The sequence below is a fragment of the Equus przewalskii genome, chromosome 31 (genome assembly GCF_037783145.1).
Source record: "Equus przewalskii isolate Varuska chromosome 31, EquPr2, whole genome shotgun sequence".
Lineage (NCBI taxonomy): Eukaryota > Metazoa > Chordata > Mammalia > Perissodactyla > Equidae > Equus > Equus przewalskii.
In genome coordinates this window covers 7,424,045-7,443,388 of record NC_091861.1, presented here as the reverse complement: position 1 = coordinate 7,443,388, position 19,344 = coordinate 7,424,045, and the positions used below count along the sequence as shown (strand labels likewise).

The 19,344-nt window shown below is 36.1% G+C and overlaps 1 protein-coding gene across 5 annotated transcripts in view; it reads right to left on the bottom strand.

Annotated features, from left to right (window-relative positions):
* Positions 1–19,344, bottom strand: part of LIN9 (lin-9 DREAM MuvB core complex component) — a 94,378-nt gene that overhangs the window by 19,998 nt on the left and 55,036 nt on the right. For all 5 annotated transcript variants that reach the window (XM_070602662.1, XM_070602664.1, XM_070602665.1 and 2 more), the window contains 4 exons: positions 17,448–17,581; positions 15,595–15,714; positions 15,238–15,339; positions 11,391–11,471 (listed from right to left, as the gene is read on the bottom strand). In XM_070602662.1, the coding sequence (XP_070458763.1) occupies positions 11,391–11,471; positions 15,238–15,339; positions 15,595–15,714; positions 17,448–17,581 (437 nt within the window). The remainder of the gene's footprint in view (positions 1–11,390; positions 11,472–15,237; positions 15,340–15,594; positions 15,715–17,447; positions 17,582–19,344) is intronic.

Sequence of the window (19,344 nt, the reverse complement as noted above, 5' to 3'; positions counted from 1 at the left end):
CTAAGCGAGCATGTGATTTATCTTTTCCTTCTTCTGGAAATGTATATTATTCCACAGCAATCTGATACTTCTTGCCTTGATCTTATCCTGTAAACCTGAATTCCAGGTTTATGTTTAAATGACAGTGCCTTAATATGAGAAAAAATATTGTAGTACATTTTTCCTCCTGCTGTCTGAAAACATAATGAGTGTACATGTTTTAAATATTTTATTACAAATGACCAGGTCATGTTTACCAGTTGGAATTATTTTACTAAATCTTTGAGTGTTTTGTACTGTAACAATCAAGACAATAACATGAATGAGTAGAAGGTTATTGATTTAAGACAAGTTGGAGATCTTCTAAAATCGAGTGTTGTATGTTTGTTCTTTTCCTGCCTGTGGAAGTTTCATATTTTCTTTGGACATCATTAGACTTCCTAGTTCCTGAAGTAATGTTTTAATGCTGTATCAAGTTTGCCACTTTGCTAACACCGGTATGTTCTGTGAATCCACCATCCAACTGGAAATATTCTATCCATATTAAATTTTCTTACAAATCTAACTAATGGAGGAGCTTCTGAATATTCAGGTCATTCTAGCTTCCAGGCTTTATTTTCTGTTTTCATAATTTGTCTGTGGGGACCATCATCATCTTCTGTGTCCCTGGACTCCATTTAATATTTCTGAATGTAAAACTAGCCTTGCATTCCTGGAATAAATTCTATTTGGCAGTGATGATGTCCCTTTTTAAATATACTAACAAGTCCTTATTTATTGGTGGCTACTGGCTAAGTTCGTGTACTCCACTTCAGCGGCCTGGGGTTTGTGGGTTTGGATCCAGGGCACAGACCTACACACCACTCATCAAACCATGCTGTGGCAGCATCTCACATATAAAACAGAGGAAGACCGGTACAGATGTTAGTTCATGGACAAAAGAAAAACAAAAAAAGCACAAAATGTCTTTCCATTTTTTTATGTCTTCTTCAATTTCTTTTAATAATGTCCTATAGTTTTCAGTTATGTAGGCTTTCACCTCCTTGGTTAAATTTATTTCTAGGTATTTTATTCTTTTTGTTGCAATTGTAAATGGGATTGTATTCTTGATTTCTCTTTCTGCTAGTTTGTTGTTAGTGTATAGAAATGCTACTGATTTTTTGCATGTTGATTTTGTACTCTGTAACTCTACTGTATTCGTCAATTATTTCAAAGAGTTTTTTGGTGGATTCTTTAGGGTTTTCTACATACAGAATCATGTCATCTGCAAATAGTGACAGTTTTACTTCTTCCTTTCCAATTTGGATACCTTTTATTTCTTTTTCTTGCCTAATTACTCTGGCTAGGACTTCCCATACTATGTTGAATTAGAGTGGTGAGAGTAGGCATCTTTGCCTTGTTCTTGTTAGAAGAATAGCTTTCACTTTTTCCCCATTGAGCATGATGTTGGCTGTGGGTTTGTCACATATGGCCCTTGTGATGTTGAGGTACTTTCTTTCTATACTCATTCTATTGAGAATTTTTATCATAAATGGATGCTCAATCTTGTCAAATGCTTTCTCTGCATCTATTGAGATGATCATGTGATTTTTATTCATCATTTTGTTAATGTGGTGTATCACATTGTTGATTTGTAGATGCTGACCCATCCCTGCATGCCTGGAATAAATCTCACTTGACTGTTAGTATAAGATCCTTTCAATATACTGTTGCATTTGATTTGCTAATATTTTGTTGAGGATTTTTGCATCTATGTTCATCAGTGATAGTGAGCTGTAATTTTCCTTTTTTGTGTTGTCCTTGTCTGGTTTTGGTATCAGGGTAATGTTGGCCTTGCAAAATGAGTTAGGAAGTGTCCAATCTTCTTCCATTTTTTTGGAAGACCTTGAGAAGGATAGGTATTAGATTTTCATTGAATGTTTGGTAGAATTCATCAGAGAAGCCATCTGGTCCTGGACTTTTGTTTTCGGGGAGGTTTCTGATTATTGTTTCAATCTCTTTATTTGTGATTAGTCTATTCAGATTCTCTATTTCTTCTTGATGCAATTTTGGGAGGTTATATATGATTCTAAGAATTTATCCATTTGGGCTATCCATTTTTGCAGTGTACAGTGTTTCATAGTATTCTTATATAATCCTTCGCATTTCTGTGGTATCTATTGTAATTTCTCCTCTTTCATTTCTGACATTTATTTGAGCCTTCTCTTTTTTTCTTGGTGAGTCTAGCTAAGAGTTTGTCAATTTTGTGTATCTTTTCAAAGAACCAGCTCTTAATTTCATTGATCCTTTCTATAGTTTTTTTTAGTTTCTATTTCCACCCTGATTTTTATTATTTCCTTCCTTCTACTGATTGGGGCTTCATTTCTTCTTTTTTCTAGTTCTTTTAGGTACAACATCATATAGTTTATTTGAGGTTTTCCTTGTTTCTTCAGGTTAGGCCTGAATTGTACCACTTTTGCTACATTCCATAAAGTTTTGGTATGTTGTGTTTTCATTTTCATTTGTCTCCAGGTATTTTTAAAATTTCTCCACTGGTCCAACAGTTGTTCAGTAGCATGTTGTTTAGTCTCCACATATTTGTCACTTTTCCAGCTTTCTTCTTGTAGTTGATTTCTAGATTCAAATCATTGTGGTCAGGAAAGATTCTTGATATGATTTCAAACTTCTTAAATTTATTGAGGCTTGTTTTATTTCCCAACATATGGTCTATCTTTGAGAATGTTCCATGTGTACTTCAGAAGAATGTGTATTCTGCTGCTTTTGGATGGAATGTTCTACATAAATCTATTAAGTCCATTTGGTCTAGGTTTTCATTTAAGGCCACTATTTCCTTGTTGATTTTCTGTCTGGTTGATCTATTCATTGATGTAAGTGGGGTATTAAAGTCCACGACTATTATTGTGTTGCTGTCAATTTCTCCCTTTAGGTCTGTTAACAGTTGCTTCATATACTTTGGTGCTCCTATGTCAGGTGTAAATATATTTATAAATGTTATGTCCTCTTTGTGGGATGTCCCTTTTACCATTATATAATGTCTATCTTTGTTTCTTGTTATCTTCTTTGGCATGAAGTCTACTTTGTCTGATATCAGTATAGCTACACCTGCTTTCTTTTGGTTGCCATTTGCTCGCAGTATCATTTTCTATTCCTTCACTCTGAGCCTATTTGTCTTTAGAGTTGCAATGGGTCTCTTGAAAGCAGCATATTGTTGGGTCTTGTTTTTTAAATCCATCCAGCTCCTTTTTTTTTTTTCGCTGAGGAAGATTTTCCCTGAGCTATCACCTGCTGCCAATTTTCCTCTTTTTGAATGTGAGCCACCACCACAGCATGGCCACTAACAGCTGAGCAGTGTAGGTCTGCACCTGGGAACTGAACCAGCCGCTGAAGCAGAGCGCACTGCACTTAACCACTAGGCTCCACCAGGGCTGGCTCCTAATCTGTGTCTTTTGATTGGTGAATTCAATCCATTTACATTTAGAGTGATAACTGATATATGAAGGCTTAATATTGCCATTTTATCTTTTGTTTTCTGTTTGTTCTGTATTTCCATTGTTTCTTTTTCCTTGTATTTCTGCCTGCCATTTCAGTTTGGTGGTTTTCTGTGATGTGTTTCTGAGTTTCCTCTTTTTTTATGTTTTGTGACTCTGCTCTGATTTTTTGTTTTGTGGTTACCATGAGGTTTGTATAAAAGATCTCATAGATGAGACAGCCCTTTTTCTCTGATAACATCTTATCTCCATCAACATTTGCAGGTTTCATCCTTTTCCTCTTCCTCTTCTATGCTTTTGTTGTCATAAGTTATCCTTTTTTGTATTGTGAGTTTTACCAAATTGAAGTGGTTATAGTTATTTTTGATGTTCTTTTTGCCGTTATGTTATAAATTAAGTGTCTACTAACCTATTCTGATACAGATTTGCAATTTTCTGATTCTGTCTATTTATCACCTTGTTCAAAACTTTGTATACCTTTGCCTTTTTGTTTCAGGTAAGAAGTCTTCTTTCAACATTCCTTGTAAGACAGGTCTAGTGGTGATGAACTCCCTCAGCTTTTATTTGTCTGGGAAAGCCTTTATGTCTCCTTCATATCTTAAGGATAACTTTACCAGATAGAGTATTCTTGGCTGATAGTTTTTGTCTTTCAATATTTTGAATATATCATTCCACTCTCTCCTAGCCTGTAGAGTTCCTGCTGAGAAATCCACTGATAGCCTGATGGAAGTTCCTTTATAAGTTCTTTTCTTCTCTCTGGCCACCCTTAATATTCTTTCTTTGTCATTGACTTTTGACAGTTTTAATACGATGTGTCTTGGAGAAAGTCTTTTTGCGTTGAGATAATTAGGAGTTCTATTAGTTTCATGTACTTGTATATCCAGTTCCTTCCCTAGGTTTGGGAAATTCTCACGTTCGTTCTTTCTTTGGTGAGGAAGGTTGGCTCTGAGCTAACATCTGTTACCAATCTTCCTTTTTTTGCTTGAGGAAGATTGTCGTCGAGCTAACATCTGTGACAATCTTCCTCTATTTTCCATGAGATGCTGCCACAGTGTGGCTTGATGAGTGGTGTGTAGGTCCATGCCTGAGATCCAAATCTGTGAACTCTGGGCCACTGAAGTGGAGCACGTGAACTTAACCACTACACCATCAGGCTAGCCCCATATTATTTCTTTAAATAAGCTCTCTGCTCTTGTCTCCCTTTTTTCTCCTTGTGAGATACCCATTATCCTTATGTTGTTTTTCCTAAGTGAGTTAGATATTTCTTGTAGAATTTCTTCATTTTAAAAAAACCTTAGTTCTCTGTCCTCTTGCACCTGAATCACTTCTAGATTTATATCTTGGTGTCCACTAATTCTCTCTTCCATATGGTCTGCTCTATTTCCAATGCTTTCTACTTTACCTTCCATCTCATTAATTGCGTTCTTCATCTACAGAATCTGTTTGGCTTTTTATTTTTTTCCTGGAGTTTCGATCTCTTTAGTGAAGTACTCATTCTGTTTGTTAATTGTATTCCTGAGCTCACTGAACTGTCTTTCTGAGTTTTCTTGTAACTCGCCGAGTTTCTTCATAACAGCTATTTTGAATTCTCGGTCAGTTAGATGCAACCATCTGTGACTTTAAGTTTGGACTCTGTGCTACTGTGTTACTGTACTTCGTGGTGCTTGATGAATTATTATTCTGCTGGTGCATTTGTGGTATTAACCACCTTTCTTATTTGGGTAAGGCTTCAGTTACTTCTGGTTGAATGAGAGCCTGTACTTTCTACCCTCCAAATGCCTTTGCCAGAGGCATCATCAGTGCCCTCCTCATGCTGCTTGTGCCTCTGAGGTTGCTGGTGCCTTACTAATTATGGCATCACTGCAGTCGTGGGTGTCACCGCTGGGGTCACCAGGCTGCAAGCACCTCTGCGGCTTCCAGGGTTGCCTGGGTCTCGTGTTCCCCACTTCCTCTCCATGGGCTTGGGTGCTGCTGCCATGTGCACCACCTTTGCTGCTGCTCCTGGGTTATCTGGGGGTGCTGGCAGCACTGCTGCTGGGGGTGCTGGGTTCACGAGTGTCACTCCTAGGGCCCAGGGTCTTGTATGCAGTCCCTGCTGCTGGTCAGGCTGATGTCAGGGATGCTGCCATGGGGGGCTGGATCACAGGTAGTGCTGTGCTCCTGAAGCCTCAGGTTGCTAGCACCATTGCCATTGCTGGCGGAGGGGTAGCAACTGAGCTGTGAGCACTGCTGCTGCTCCTGCAGCCCCTGGTCTTCGGGTCCAGTGTGCTTTCTCAGGAGTATCCACATTTTGGATGCAGCCACTGGTGCTGGAAGGACTGACGTCAGAGTTGCTGCTGCTGGGGGAGGGAGGGGACTGGGTCGTTGGCACTGCTGTTTCCTGAAGCATCAGTTTGCAGGCACCACCTGCCACTGCTGGGGGAGGGTCAGGGGCCAAGCCATGAGTGCCTTTGCTGCTCCTGCTGCCTCTGGTCTCCAGTGCTGGTGTGCTTTTTGAAACCTCCGGTCAGGGCATGTGGTCAAGTTTTAAATTAAGGATTCATTTACAAGGTAGTGATAGGACTATTCAGACTTTCCATTTCTTCTTGTATCAATGTTGACAAGTATTCTTCTATGAATTTGTCTACTTCATGTCATTTTCAAACACATCTGCATAAAGTTGTCTATAAAATGTATTAGTCTACTTGGACTGTATAACAGAATACCACAGCCTAGGTGGATAAACAACAGAAATAAATTTTCTCACAGTTCTGGAGGCTGGAAGTCCAAGATCAAAATGCCAATAGGATTAGTTTCTGGTGAGAAATTTCTGCCTGGCTTGTGGATGGCTACCTTCCCACTGTGTCCTCAGATGGCCTTCTTTCTGTGCACATGCAAAGAAATCTCCAGTGTCTCTTCCTCTTCTTATAAGGACATCAATCTTACTGGATTATCTTACTGGACTGGGTTTCTTCTTCTATGCATGTACTGTCATGTGATTTTGAAAATTATTTTCTAACAAAAATGGAATTACGTCATTTTATGTCGATTTATCCCAGTCTTTCAAAATTTCTGTATTGTACCATAATATAAATAATCTATTAATGGATATTTGGGTTTTTCCATTATTTTACTAAACTATTGCCATAGTAACTATCCTTGTCCATATAGTTTTGTATATTTGTTTGTGTCTATCTGTAAAATAAAGTCTTACAAAGTAGAATGGCTGGGTCAAAGTGTATGAACATTTTAAAGATTTAATGGAACTTCTAATTTAAGACAGTAGGCTGAACATGTTGTCTTCCTATTCCTTACAATTCCACAAAAAATAAGAAGTACAAAAAGAAATAAATAGAATAAATGGAAGCCAACTGCTTAACAATGTATGAAAGACTTTTAAAAATTTCCTGACATGTTTCTGGATGAAACAAAAACTATGTCTAAGACCATGTCTAATGAGGTTTTGGATGGAACTAAACCCACACTGAAACCCTGAAGAAGCTCCAGGCCAAGAGTTGCAAATAAGACGAAGGAGCACAGAAGTGAGATGCAGTACAAAAAAGGACTTGATTCAATGTCTGTTTTGTCATTCCCCTTCTTCATCCCAGTGACAGAACTAAAATGTGGCATTACCCACATCAAAAGGAGAGAAAGAAACAGACACTCCCCTAAAGAATTTGAACATACTGTTTGAGAAAAATTAAGGCTTCTTCTACTCTTGGTAATGGTAGACTAGATAATCTGGATTAACCTTCCTAATCCAAATAGTTGAGAAGAACTATTTCCTCTGCAATAAAATATGAAAATAGCCTAGCTGAAGACATTAGAGCATCAACAAGGCATCAAAGAATTATAGAGATAGGATCTGGGAAAAGAAGTAAACTCAGAAGGAGGAATCTGGCATTTAAGGTTATTTTTTCCTTAGTGGCCTCTGCAGGTTACAGAAAATGTGGCTGAGAAGCTGAGTGGCATTCTTGAAAGGCTTACAAGAGTGGAGAGGACAAAAATTACACAGACCCACCAAGGGCTGGGGGGAGCTAGAAAACCTTCCACACTCTGGATTGGACCCCCAAAAGGCTACAGTGGCCTCGCTTCAAATCATCTCTGAAATTGAATTAAAATGATTATGAAATTCTAGGGTATTAAGCAGCCCACCAGAAGTAAATATAAGTCCTCTTAGAGAAATACAGCATTATACTAGGCCTCAAATTATTTCTACAGTTTTTAATATACAGTATCTAACATTCAATTTTAAATCCCAAACACAATAGGAGACAAGATAACCCTAACAAAAACCAAAAGAAGGCATAAACAATTGGCAGATTCCAGATAATGGAATCTTTAGACATAGATTTTAAATGTTTAATTTATTTAAAGAAATGAATGACACAAAATTGAGAATTTTAGAGGAGAATTGGAAAAAAACAAAAAGGAACAAATGAAAACTCTAGGAATAAACTACAGCAATCAAAATTAAGAAATCAACCAGTAGATATAACCACAGCAGATTAGAAACAGCTAAAGAGATAGCTAGTAATTGAAAACAGATCAGAAGAAAATATCCAGACTGAAGTATGGAGAAGAAAATGAATGGGAAACACAGAAGAGAGGATAAGATAAATAGAGGATACAGTGAGGAGCCTAACATGTCTAATGGAGTAAAAGGAGAAGAGAAAAGAGAATGAGATAGAGGGAATATTTTGAGAGAAAATGACTGAGAACATTCCAAAACTGTCAAAGGACAACAGGCCACAGATTCAAGAAACCCTATGAATCCCAATGGGATAAATAAAAAGATGATGATTCTTAGGCCCATCCTGGTAAGACTTCTGAAAAGTAAATACAAGTGGAAAATGTTTAAAGTACCCAGAGCAGTGTGGGGGAGGGAGTACTTTCCAAAGAGCAACAATGAGCTTGACAGCTGACTTCTCCACAGAAGCAACAGAGGACAGGGGAGAATGGAAAGACATCGCCATAGGGCTGAAACAGAATCACTGCCAACCTAGATTTCTGTACCAGTGAAAATTCCTTTAAGGATAAAGTTAATATAAGGATATTTGCAGACAAAGTTATAGAATTTGTTACCAGAATACCCATACCAAAGGAAACAATAGAGTTTGTTCAAACAGAAAAAAAAACTTGCAGTTTTTTCAAGAAACTTGAAGTTTCAGAAAGGAATGAAAAGCAACAGAAAGGATAAATATGTGGATTAATTTAAGTGACACTATATAAAATAATACCTTGTGGCATTTAAAATATAAAGAACTAAAAATACAACCTAAAAATTGCCTATTGGTCCAGGTAGAGGGTGTGTATATATATACAAACTTAGATAAATCAAGGATGTACATTTTAATCTCTAACGCACTTACTAAAATAATAGTAAAAAGATGAATACCAATTTAGTCAGGGGGAGGCAGGTAGGAGAATGAAACAGTTAAAATGGTCAATTAGTCCCCAAAAAAACAAGAGAGGAAAGAAAAAAATGACACCAAACAGGTGGGACAAATATAAGGGAAACAGTAAGATGGTAGATTTAAATCTACATATATCAGTAACAATATTAAATATAAGTGGACTAAGTTTTCTGAATTAAAAGCAAAGACTGCCAGTCTGAATGAAAAATAAAATCCAAATCTGTGATGCATGCAAGAGGCACATTTAATATAAAAGGATCCTTAAAGGGTAACATTTAAAATGTACGAAAAGATATATAATGCAAAGTTTTAAAATAACAGTAGAAGGTTTTACAGCTATATTAATATCTGACAGAATAAATTCAAGGCAATAGATATTACTGGATATAAAGATGTGTGCTTCCTAATGATGAAAAGTTTAATTCACCGGTTATTACTGGACATAAAAAGGTATGCTTTCTAATGATGAAAGATTTAATTTCAAAGTAAAAATTTAAAATTTCTATATCCCTAATAGCCTCCAAATATAGAAAGCAAAAATTGGCAAAACTCAAAGGAAAAAGATAAATCCACTATTACAGTAGGGCAATTTTTATAGCCCTCTCAGTAACTAATAAAACAAGTAATCAGAAAACCAATAAGAAAATAGAAATGAAAAACCTAGTTAACAAACTTGATCTCATTGGCATGTGTATAATATTATACCTACTAACTGCAGGATACCTATTATTTTCAAGCCCGCGTGGAATATTTACAAAAGTTAACTGTATGCTGGCCCTACATCAAATTTCAACAAATTTCAAAGTGATGAGAATTCTCCAGAATATGTTCTCTGATCTCAGTGCAAATAAGCTTAGACATTAATAACAAAAGGATACCAAGAAAAAATCTCATGTTTGAAAATTAAAGAACGCAATGCTAAATAAACTGTAGATCAAAAGATAAATTATGAAGGAAATTCAGAAAACATTTTGAATTGGATGATACAGTAAATTATATACATCAGAACATTAGGATGCAGCCATGGCTATTTTAGAATAAGAGAACATGTTTTAACAGAAGACAGACTGAAAAATCAGTAAGTTCTGCATCCACCTCAAGAAGTTAGAATAAAAACAATAAATTAAATCCAAAGAGAAAGGTAATAACATAGAAAACAAATCTAGAATAGAAATGATCAACAAAGTCAGAAGTTGTCTCTTCGAAAGAATAAAATTGATAATCCTGGAAATGCCAATCAGGAAAGGTACAAATAACTAATAGCAAGAAAGAAAGAGGGGCCGGCCCCGTGGCCGAGTTATTAAGTTTGCATGCTCCGCTTTGGCAGCCCAGGGTTTCACTGGTTCGAATCCTGGGCACGGACATGGCACTGCTCATCAAGCCATGCTGAGGCAGCATCCCTCATGCCACAACTAGAAGGATCCACAACTAAAAACACACAACTATGTACTGGGGGGCTTTGGGAGAAAAAGGAAAAATAAAATCTTAAAAAGAAAAAAAAGAAAGAGAAGGACATCACTACAGTGCCTACAGACAATAAACAGATCATAGGAGGATATTGTGCTATGGACTGAATTATGTCCTCCCAAAATTCATAAGTTGAAGCCCTAACCCCCGCCATGTTACTGGATTTAGAGATAGGGTTTTTAATGACATAATTAGGATTAAATGAGGCCATAATTCAAAGTCACGTACAGATAAAAAATTCCACAATCCTAAAAGAGGACTATTCCCCATTCAGTCAGGTATCTACTTGTCCAGCTGTTTACCCACACCCAGCCCTCACACCATTCCACATCAGAGACGACTACTGCTGTGACTCCCTATTCCTGCACTCATGACAGTTATTGGCAGTTAGCTACAGCACTTCACCCCCTGAGTCCAGTCACTGAGCTCTCTCTGACTTTCATTCTTCCATGCAGCTATTTTCAATCAACTGGAGATGGTACTTGAGATGAAGTCTATTTGCCATCCTACAAATCCATAAGCAAGATATGACTTTCAATACAATTCAGAAACTTTCCTAATAAATATTTTTTACATTTTTTAAAACTCTGATAATTTTCTCCTATGAATAAAATTAACTCTCGTATTTTCGGACTCACCAAACAAAGTAGGATATAAACTGTGTCAAGATAACCTGAAGATGCCAACTTATATATTTCCTGCTTTATTTATTTGGAATCATTTTTAATAAGTTCTGTTAACATGTCTGCCATAGTCAGAGGCACCAATGCTAGGGATTCTACACTCACGCAAACTGTGAAAGAACCTAATATATTCATTAATCCTATTCAACTGCACAGTCTATGGCATAATGAGGCCTGGGGTAATGACTGCAGTGCAGTGTTAATTTACTTAGCATGTTTTCAGTAATAACAAGAGATAGTGACAGCAAATAAGGATTTAAAACTAGCATTCATCTCAAGATTTTCTTCCATAAAGTATTTTTAAATCCTTAGATATAGAAGTCCCCACCATTTTAAAATTAGACAAGCAAACAAGGAAAAAAGAAAAACATCCTTACCAACTTTTCTGCTTCTGTGTTCATTTCCCTTAATTTCTTGATATGCTCCTTTTTAATCATGAGAATTTTTGATAATTTGGTCTACAGACAAAAAAGAGATGTTTTGGAATAAACAGAGGCATTTAAGTATATCAGCGAGACATCAAATTTCCACTTGTTCACTATTTTAGCAGTGGATTTTGATGTTTCAATATAAACATAGCACAGACATTTTATTTTATGAGTCTGATTGCCTGACATGAAAATACTGTTGTAAAATCCACTGTAACCAGGACATGTCAAAAGAACTAAGGAATCAAGCTGTGTATCTGACAATACAAATTGTCAAGTTTTCACTGGCTTAAAATGGGACAACTTGTGAACTAACCAGAATAAGAACTGCAATAGATTGAAGAACAAATATGTTAAAATCTATGAGTTCATATTGGTACTTTAAAAAAATTAACCACTTCAAAGAATGCTAGTGACCAAACTCATTATTTTATAAAGTGGAAAACAGAGAGAAAGAATCAAGCATTTATCCTGCCTTTTCTATACAAACTATACCATCAGGTAACCAAATAAACAGATTAAGGAAAGTTTGACTTTATAGAACTATTTTAGCTAATAAACGAAGAAAGAATGATAGAACAAGAATAGTACCAGTTTTCAATCCTAATGAATGAATGAATCTAGGCATTGACAATTAGTGGCAGCTAATTATGTAATAACCATACAAAAAAGGAGACAAAATAGTATGGGTCTATCAGAACACAAAGCCATCAATAAAAGGAGTCACTAAAAACAAGTAAAGCAAATAAAAAATAAATAAAAATAAAATAAAAAATCCAAATCTACTCAAACCTCTATACCCAATGAGCAATTACATGAAATACAAAAGTCAGAAGACCATGTTGAATGACACCACAAGGATTCAATCAGCGTATCCAGACTGTGGGAGACTCTGTGGCCAAATAATCCAGTTTCTTCAACAAATAAGTTGCATAGGGAAAAAGAGCATTCAACATTTGAGACAACTGAAAACTCTGCATGCTAACTGGATATTTGATGATATCACAACATTTTTGTTAACTTTTTAAATGTAATAATGGTATTATAGTTATGTTTCTTAGAATAAAGAGCCTTGATCTCTTAGAAATATATAATAAAATATTTACAGATGTGATGTCTAGTATTTGCTTCCAAATCAAACAAAAGGGAGAAAGTGGGTGGGAGTATAGATGAAATAGGACTGGCCAGGAGTTGTTGACAGCTGCGACAGCTGGATGATGAGTACACAGGGTGTATTATACAATTCTATCTGTTTTTATATGCCTTAAACTTTAGGTCATAAAAAATCTAAAAGACTGACCTAAGCTGATGCAAGCAGAGGGTCTCGTGAGCTGTGTTACAGACTCTTTCACTCAGACTTTGTCTAGTGCTCAGTAGGTCCACAGCCCTGGTCTGGTCTCCTTTTTCCTCTAAGCTGTTGGGTTTTTACGAAAATTTGTGTGATTCTTTAGAGTTGGAACCAGTAAAAGATGGGATGAAGGCAACAGGATCTCTCCCCTTTTTTGTTTCTATTTCAGTTTTGTGTTGCTTGTTTCTGATGGGAAATCATGCTGTTTCCTTTTAATTCTTTTCAAAACTGAGTCCTCTCTAAGAAAGTAGATCAGTCTTTCTAGATTTTTCAAAATCCCTAACCCTAGGAAATAAAAAGTTCCCTCAAAAAGAAAATTAATTGTAAACTAAGAAATATGAAACCTGCAAAAAACTTTTAATGGTATTTATTTTTTCATAAGAAAAAAATATTAGAAACAGAAAAAGATAAAAAACATATCCATCTACTTCATAGCATAACACCAACAAGAGCAAACTTGAGTTGCATACAAAACTTACAGATTACAAAAGTACGTAAAAAGACTTATTTTTACCTCTGAGATAGCTTAAAATAATAATGAAAGTAGTGTTTTAACTAGGCTTTACACATAGATTTTGAAGTTAAAATTAAGCACTGAAATCAAACATCTAAGCATCAATAAATATATCAATACCTTACAAGTAGTGCAGTAGCACTGAACTGCTGGCTCCCTCTGCTGGAGGGTCTCTCTCTCTCTCTCTCTCTCTCTCTCTCTGACACACATGACTTGTTCAAATATGACATATTAGCTTTGTTTTTACTTTCACCAGTGACAGAAAATTTCTTTTTTTTTTTATTGAGTTATTGATAGGTTACAATCTCTTGAAATTTCAATTGTACATTAATGTTTGTCAGTCATGTTGTAGGTGCACCACTTCACCCTTTGTGCCCACCCCCCACCCCACCTTTCCCCTGGTATCCACTAAACTGTTCTTAGTCCATAATTTTAAATTCCTCATATGAGTGGAGTCATACACAGATTATCCTTCTCTCTCTGGCTTATTTCACTTAACATAATTCTCTCAAGGTCCATCCATGTTATTGCGAATGGAATGATTTTGTTGAAAGAAAATTTCTTAACAAAAAAACAAGTATCCTATTCGTGAAAAGGATAAGCCTTGGCTCTTTTCATAATTTCAGCTTTTCATATAAAAATATCTTACCTATCTTTGGAAGCCAAAAGGCACAAGAACTTCTGTATTCCAAGGATAATTAACAACATATGATTGAGGAATACGAAATGCTATACACATGCACACAAATGTGCAAAGAAGACTTTTCCTCAAAATAACATCCATTGCAAATGGTAATACTGAAATTTTAGTGGATTATGTTATATTTTTATTTATAAAAACTCTTATCTATCCCAAAACAAAGTAGTTTTTCTTTTCAAAAAAAGGAAAAGAAACGAATCAAACATTATTATACTATTATTTAAACTAAATTATTTAATCTAATTTTCAAAACAAATAGTTCATTATATTCTTAAGAGTCAGGCTCTTCAGGAAAACGGTTCTGTATAATAATTCTACACGTGTTTCAATTTAGGCTTAGATTTCTTTTTTTTAAAGATCAGCACCTGAGCTAACAACTGTTGCTAATCATTTTTTTTCTTTCTGCTTTTTCTCCCCAAATCCCCCCAGTATATAGTTGTATATTTTAGTTGTGGGTCCTTGCAGTTGTAGTAAGTGGGACGCCGCCTCAAGGTGGCCTGAGGAGCGGTACCATGTCCGCGCCCAGGATCCGAACAGGCGAAACCCTGGGCCGCAGTAGCGGAGTGCGCGAACGTAACCACTCGGCCACGGGGCTGGCCCCTAGGCTTAGATTTCTTAGTGTCTAATCACTAAGTACTTAGCAAGTGAATAGCTACTTCTGGTTTCAGAAAAGAAATAAAGTTCTTTCTAACCATGGAGCTGGCTGACACATCATAACTGCTGAGTTGACTGATAATGGCAAGACACATTGAGGTTATGAAATAAAAGCCTTACATTTATACAAGTTAGTAACAGCTAACCATTCAGAGTTTCACAGAGCATATGCTACGTTAGAGTCCTTAACATAGCAAAACAATAAGAACCAAATCCAGGAAAAGCCCAACAAAAAAGATCTCTAAGACTTTTTCGGCTGTTACAGCTTTTATTTTCAAGCCTTGTTGGCAATAAGAATTCTTAAAAAAAAAAAACAATAAAAGAAAAATGGAGGCAAAGATAACAGATTAGTGGTTACCAGAAGGGAGGGGGGTTGGAGGGTGGGCATAAGGAGTAAAGGAGCACACACATATGGTGACTGACAAACAATAATGTACAACTGAAATTTCACTACATTATAAACTATTACGACCTCAATAAAATACAAATAAAAATATTTAGTCCTAGAAAACTTTTCAACTTTAATAACAGAAAAGACATTGAGGTTTTTAACGAACAGCCAAGATAGAGCAATTCTTACCACTTGGATAAGGAATTCTACTGGAAAACCACCTAACGTTTCAGTTTCAGAGCCAGAAATTTTACTTCTCCAAGGTGACTGTCCTAACAAAGGATCATTATCCTGTGGGAACAAAAGGGAATCATTTCATCATTGACTATTCAAAAGGAACTATCTTATTTTTAGATAAAGAGTAAATTCTATTATAATTAATACTATATTAAACAACTATTTACCTATTTTATTTAGTATCTGACAACTCAAAATAATGTGGGTACTTCATAAAGTTGCTGTAACAGATGTCTATTTCACAAGAACAGAGTTCACATCCATAATAATCATTTAAATCACTGATGACATGAAGAAAGTATTACTCACTGTAATGGGCGACTGGAGAGGAGGAGTATAATGCAACCGTGGTGGAGTCATAAAGAAACGAGAAGGCCGCTGTTTTTGTCCAAAGGCAGCAATTGGCATTGTCTCATGAGGCTCATTACTCTTTGGGAAAAGAGAATAGTCCACAAGACTTGAGGAACTTTACCAATCATTTTAGCTTTATAAATATTATTTTTCAGCTTGAGATATATATACACTAGCTCATATGATATGCTTTATCATAGTATATATTATCCTACAAAGATCAAAGGGCTAGAATTTAAGTCATGGCGTGAAAATACTACTTTCCTAGCAAAAGAATGAACCCACAAAACAGAAGAATTAAGAAAAGAAAAAGAACCAAGGATCAAATCAGAGAATCAAAGATTAATATTAAAGTGTTCTATGGCCATCTTTGGTTGTCTGTCTGTTAAAGACTATCCAAATATAGTCACTTTAATTCAAGTCAACTCTTATCTGGCTAGGGAGAAATATTTGGGTGATCTCATAAAAGAAATTATATTAATGAAACAGAAAAGCAACTTTCCTTTTTTGAAAGGAAAGGTTTAAAGATTTCATCCTTTAATGAAAAAACTTAAGGTTGGTGGACTTTGCTCTATATTTAGTCCAAATTTTCTTTCTCCCCTCTAAAAAGTATGTTTGATAAGGAAACCCTCACAATAAACAGAGAGTCATAGTTTTTAAACAGATCAGAAAAGGAAGATTCTCCTATTTTTACACTAAAGAGATAAAGAAATTTTAATTTTTAATTGTAAGTTCATAATCCTTAAAAATCAAGCTTATAACAAAGAAATGAGTAAAGGGTGGCTAAAGGTGAACAATTTAATCTTCATGATGCTTAGAGGCAAATAATTTTGTTATAAAAAGTTCATTACTGGGGCCAGCCGGGTGGCCAAGTGGTTAAGTTCACGTGCTCGACTTCAGCAGCCAGGGTTTCGCCAGTTCGGATCCCAGGCGTGAACCTAGCATGGCTCATCAAGCCATGCTGAGGCGGCATCCCACATAGCAGAACTAGAAGGACCTACAACTAGAATATATAACTATGTACTAGGGGGATTTTGGGGAGAAGAATGAAAAAAAAAGATTGGCAACAGATGTTAGCTCAGGGCCAGTCTTTAAACAACAAAAAAAGGCTCATTATTCACTTTTTAAAAACTTTACTAGAGAGTTATATTAGTTCCTAAAATTATTTTAACTTATTAGAAAGGTGTATTTCCATGACATTGCTAAACCAAGCATGATCATGAAATGATGGTCCAGTAGTTTAATGGACTGTATCAGAAATTCAAAAGATGTGGATTCTAGTCTCAGCCTGGCAGGAAACCAGCTCGAGAGCCTTGAATAATTTACTTAATGTACTTGTGTCTCAGTCTCAGCATGCAAAAACTGGGGATCATTAACATCCACTCTGCAGAACTCTGAGGATAGCATAGAAGATATGGAAACAAATATTTTGAAGTGCAAGATGTTATGTTACTTCATACTTTTAAAAGTACGAAAAGTCTCTTCATACTTGCAAGGGAACTACACAAACAGCTGGAATGAAACTGCTGTGTAGCTCACTCCACAAGATTATTTAGTTAGGAGTGATCAGTTTCTGTCATACTCAGTGCTCTGAGGGTAAGGTACAATAGAGGGAAGCCAGCTTCTGGAAAATGTGGAAGACTCAAGTATAGTTCTGCTCCAGGGGTCTAGTAGGCAAGGCTGGGAACTCCTAAGGGTCTCTTCCTCTGTAACCTGAAATCTCAAGTGTCATAAAATACAAACTCTAAGAAAACTCTACAAAACATATTTAATAAGCATAAAACACATATGTATTATGAAATAATACTTACAAGAACTTCATAGTCAGGGATGGTATGAGTTCCAAGCCCTGCCCTATCAAAAGTTACTCTATAAGTAGCATTAAGAGTGTCTACAGCATCTATTTGTCCAGTGAACAGACCGTCATGAACACCACGTAATCGTGCTGAGAAAAGAAACAAAAGGGCATTATGATGTTTGGGAGATACAAAGAATTGTCAACTACAAAACTGCTCCCAGTATCTAATTTAAAATGTAGAAAGTACAGTATTGTTGTCTACTCTAGTTTCAAAAAAAGCATGCACTTTAAGTTTAGAGACAGGACAAAAAAAATTTTTTTTTGTAGGAGCTGACAGGTTTTTTTATTTTATTGAGGTCAGGATAGTTTATAACATTGTGAAATTTCAGTTGTATACTATTATTTATCAGTCACCATATAAATGTGTCCCTTTACTCCTTATGCCCATCCTCCCAACCCCCTTCCCTTCTGTTAACCACTAAACTGTTCTCTTTGTCCATGTATTAGTTTATCTTCCATAGGAGTGAAATCATATGGTGTTTGTCTTTGTCTGGCTTATTTCGCTTAACATAATACACTCAAGGTCCATCCACGTTGTGACTAATGGAGCAATTTTGTCTTTTTTTATGACTGAATAGTATTCCATTGTATATATCCACCACATCTTCTTTATCCAATCATCAGGCAATAGGCACTTGGGTTGCTTTCACTTCTTGGCTATAGTGAATAATGCTGCAATGAGCATAGGGGTGCATAAGTCTCTTTGAATTGTTGAGTTCTTTGGATAAATACCCACTAGTGGGATAGCTGGGTCATATGGTATTTCCATTTTTAAGTTTTTAAGAAATCTCCATACTGTTTTCCATAGTGGCTGCACCAGTTTGCATTCCCACCAGCAGTGTATGAGGGTTCCCTTTTCTCCACATCCTCTCCAACAGTTGTTATATTTTGTCTTGGTAATTATAGTCATTCTAACGGGTGTAAGGTGATATCTCAATGTAGTTTTGATTTGCATTTCCCTGGTGATTAGTGATGTTGAGCATCTTTTCATGTGCCTACTGGCCATCTGTATATCTTCTTTGGGAAAATGTCTGTTCATATCCTCTGCCCATTTTTTGATCAGGTTGGTTGTTTTTTTGTTGCTGAATTGTGTGAATTCTTTGTATATTTTGGAGATTAACCCCTTGTTGGATATCGGTTTTGTAAATATTTTCTCCCAGTTGGTGGGTTGTCTATCTGTTTTCTTCATGGTTTCCTTTGCCTCGTATAAGCTCTTTAGTCTGATGAAGTCCCACTTGTCTATTTTTTTCTTTTGTTTCCCTTGCCCGAGTACACATGGTATTGGAAAAGATCCTTCTAAGACTGATGTCAAAGAGCGTACTGCCTATATTTTCATCTAGGAATTTTATGGTTTCACAACTTACCTTCAAGTCTTTGATCAATTTTGAGCTAATTTTTGTGTATGGTGAAAGATAATGGTCTACTATCATTCTTTCGCGTGTGGCTGTCCAGTTTTCCCAACACCATTTATTGAAGAGGCTCTCCTTTCTCCACTGCATGTTCTTAGCTCCTTTGTAGAAGATTAGCTGTCCATAGATGTGTGGTTTTATTTCTGGTCTTTCAATTCTGTTCCATTGATCTGTGGGCCTGTTTTTGCACCAGTACCATGCTGTTTTGATTACTAAAGCTCTACAGTATATTTTGAAGTCAGGGATTGTGATGCCTCCAGCTTTGTTCTCTTTTCTCAGGATTGCTTTAACTATTTGGGGTCTTGTGTTGCCACATATGAATTTTAGGATTCTTTATTCTGTTTCTGTGAAGAATGTCATTGGGATTCTGATTGGGATTGCACTGAATCTGTAGATTGCTTTAGGTAGTATGGACATTTTAACTCTGTTTATTCTTTCAAT